Source organism: Octodon degus, unplaced genomic scaffold (genome assembly GCF_000260255.1).
Source record: "Octodon degus isolate 3935 unplaced genomic scaffold, OctDeg1.0 scaffold00428, whole genome shotgun sequence".
NCBI classification, from domain to species: Eukaryota; Metazoa; Chordata; class Mammalia; order Rodentia; family Octodontidae; genus Octodon; species Octodon degus.
In genome coordinates, this window is record NW_004525004.1 from 374,351 (window position 1) to 374,970 (window position 620).

Below are 620 nucleotides of genomic sequence, written 5' to 3' on the forward strand. Positions count from 1 at the left end.
TGTTATTATTAGGACATGGAAATTATTTACCTGTGCATGTTTATTTTTGAGCTTGGCATGGTAATGAAGGTGTAAGATCACAGCTAATGTGAGGATGAGTAAGGAAGAGTACCGCAAATGTAAGGTCAATGTAGACTACACAAAGTGCAAAAACAAAGTGAGCTACACAGAGAGATCCTATCTCAAAAAGACAAACAAACAGCCCAACACACTTCTTACCTTTATTGCATTTCTTTTTCTTTTCCATTAGAATTCCCTGTTTCATCACTTCCTACACATCTCTTTGGGAATTTAGGTTTCTACCTAAATTGTATTCTAAGTTCAAAGCTGGCCTTGAACTCAAAAGATGGTGCAGTTGATCTTAAATTCTCAGCAGTTCTCCTGCCTCAGTGTCCCAAGTACAGGACAACACATACACACTAAGTCACCCAGCATTTTTCTCTTTTCTTTATGGCAACTCTTTCATATATCTTACAGGAAAAGTTTGGGGCACCGGGAAACGCTTTATGCACTCTCTTTTTGCTACTATTCACCCATTCTCTTCATTCTTATTGTTTCTTAGGTGTCCATGCAAGTATCACTTCTCATGAGAAATCTTTATAGATCCTCAGACAAGGTCA

General features: G+C 37.9%; 1 protein-coding gene across 1 annotated transcript in view; it reads left to right on the top strand.

The window, feature by feature from the left end:
* Positions 1-94: 94 nt before the first annotated feature.
* LOC101573868 (cytochrome P450 2B4-like) overlaps positions 95-620 on the top strand; it is a 38,135-nt gene continuing 37,609 nt past the window's right edge. The window contains exon 1 of the mRNA XM_023708656.1: positions 95-157. Coding sequence (XP_023564424.1) covers positions 95-157 — 63 coding nt within the window. The remainder of the gene's footprint in view (positions 158-620) is intronic.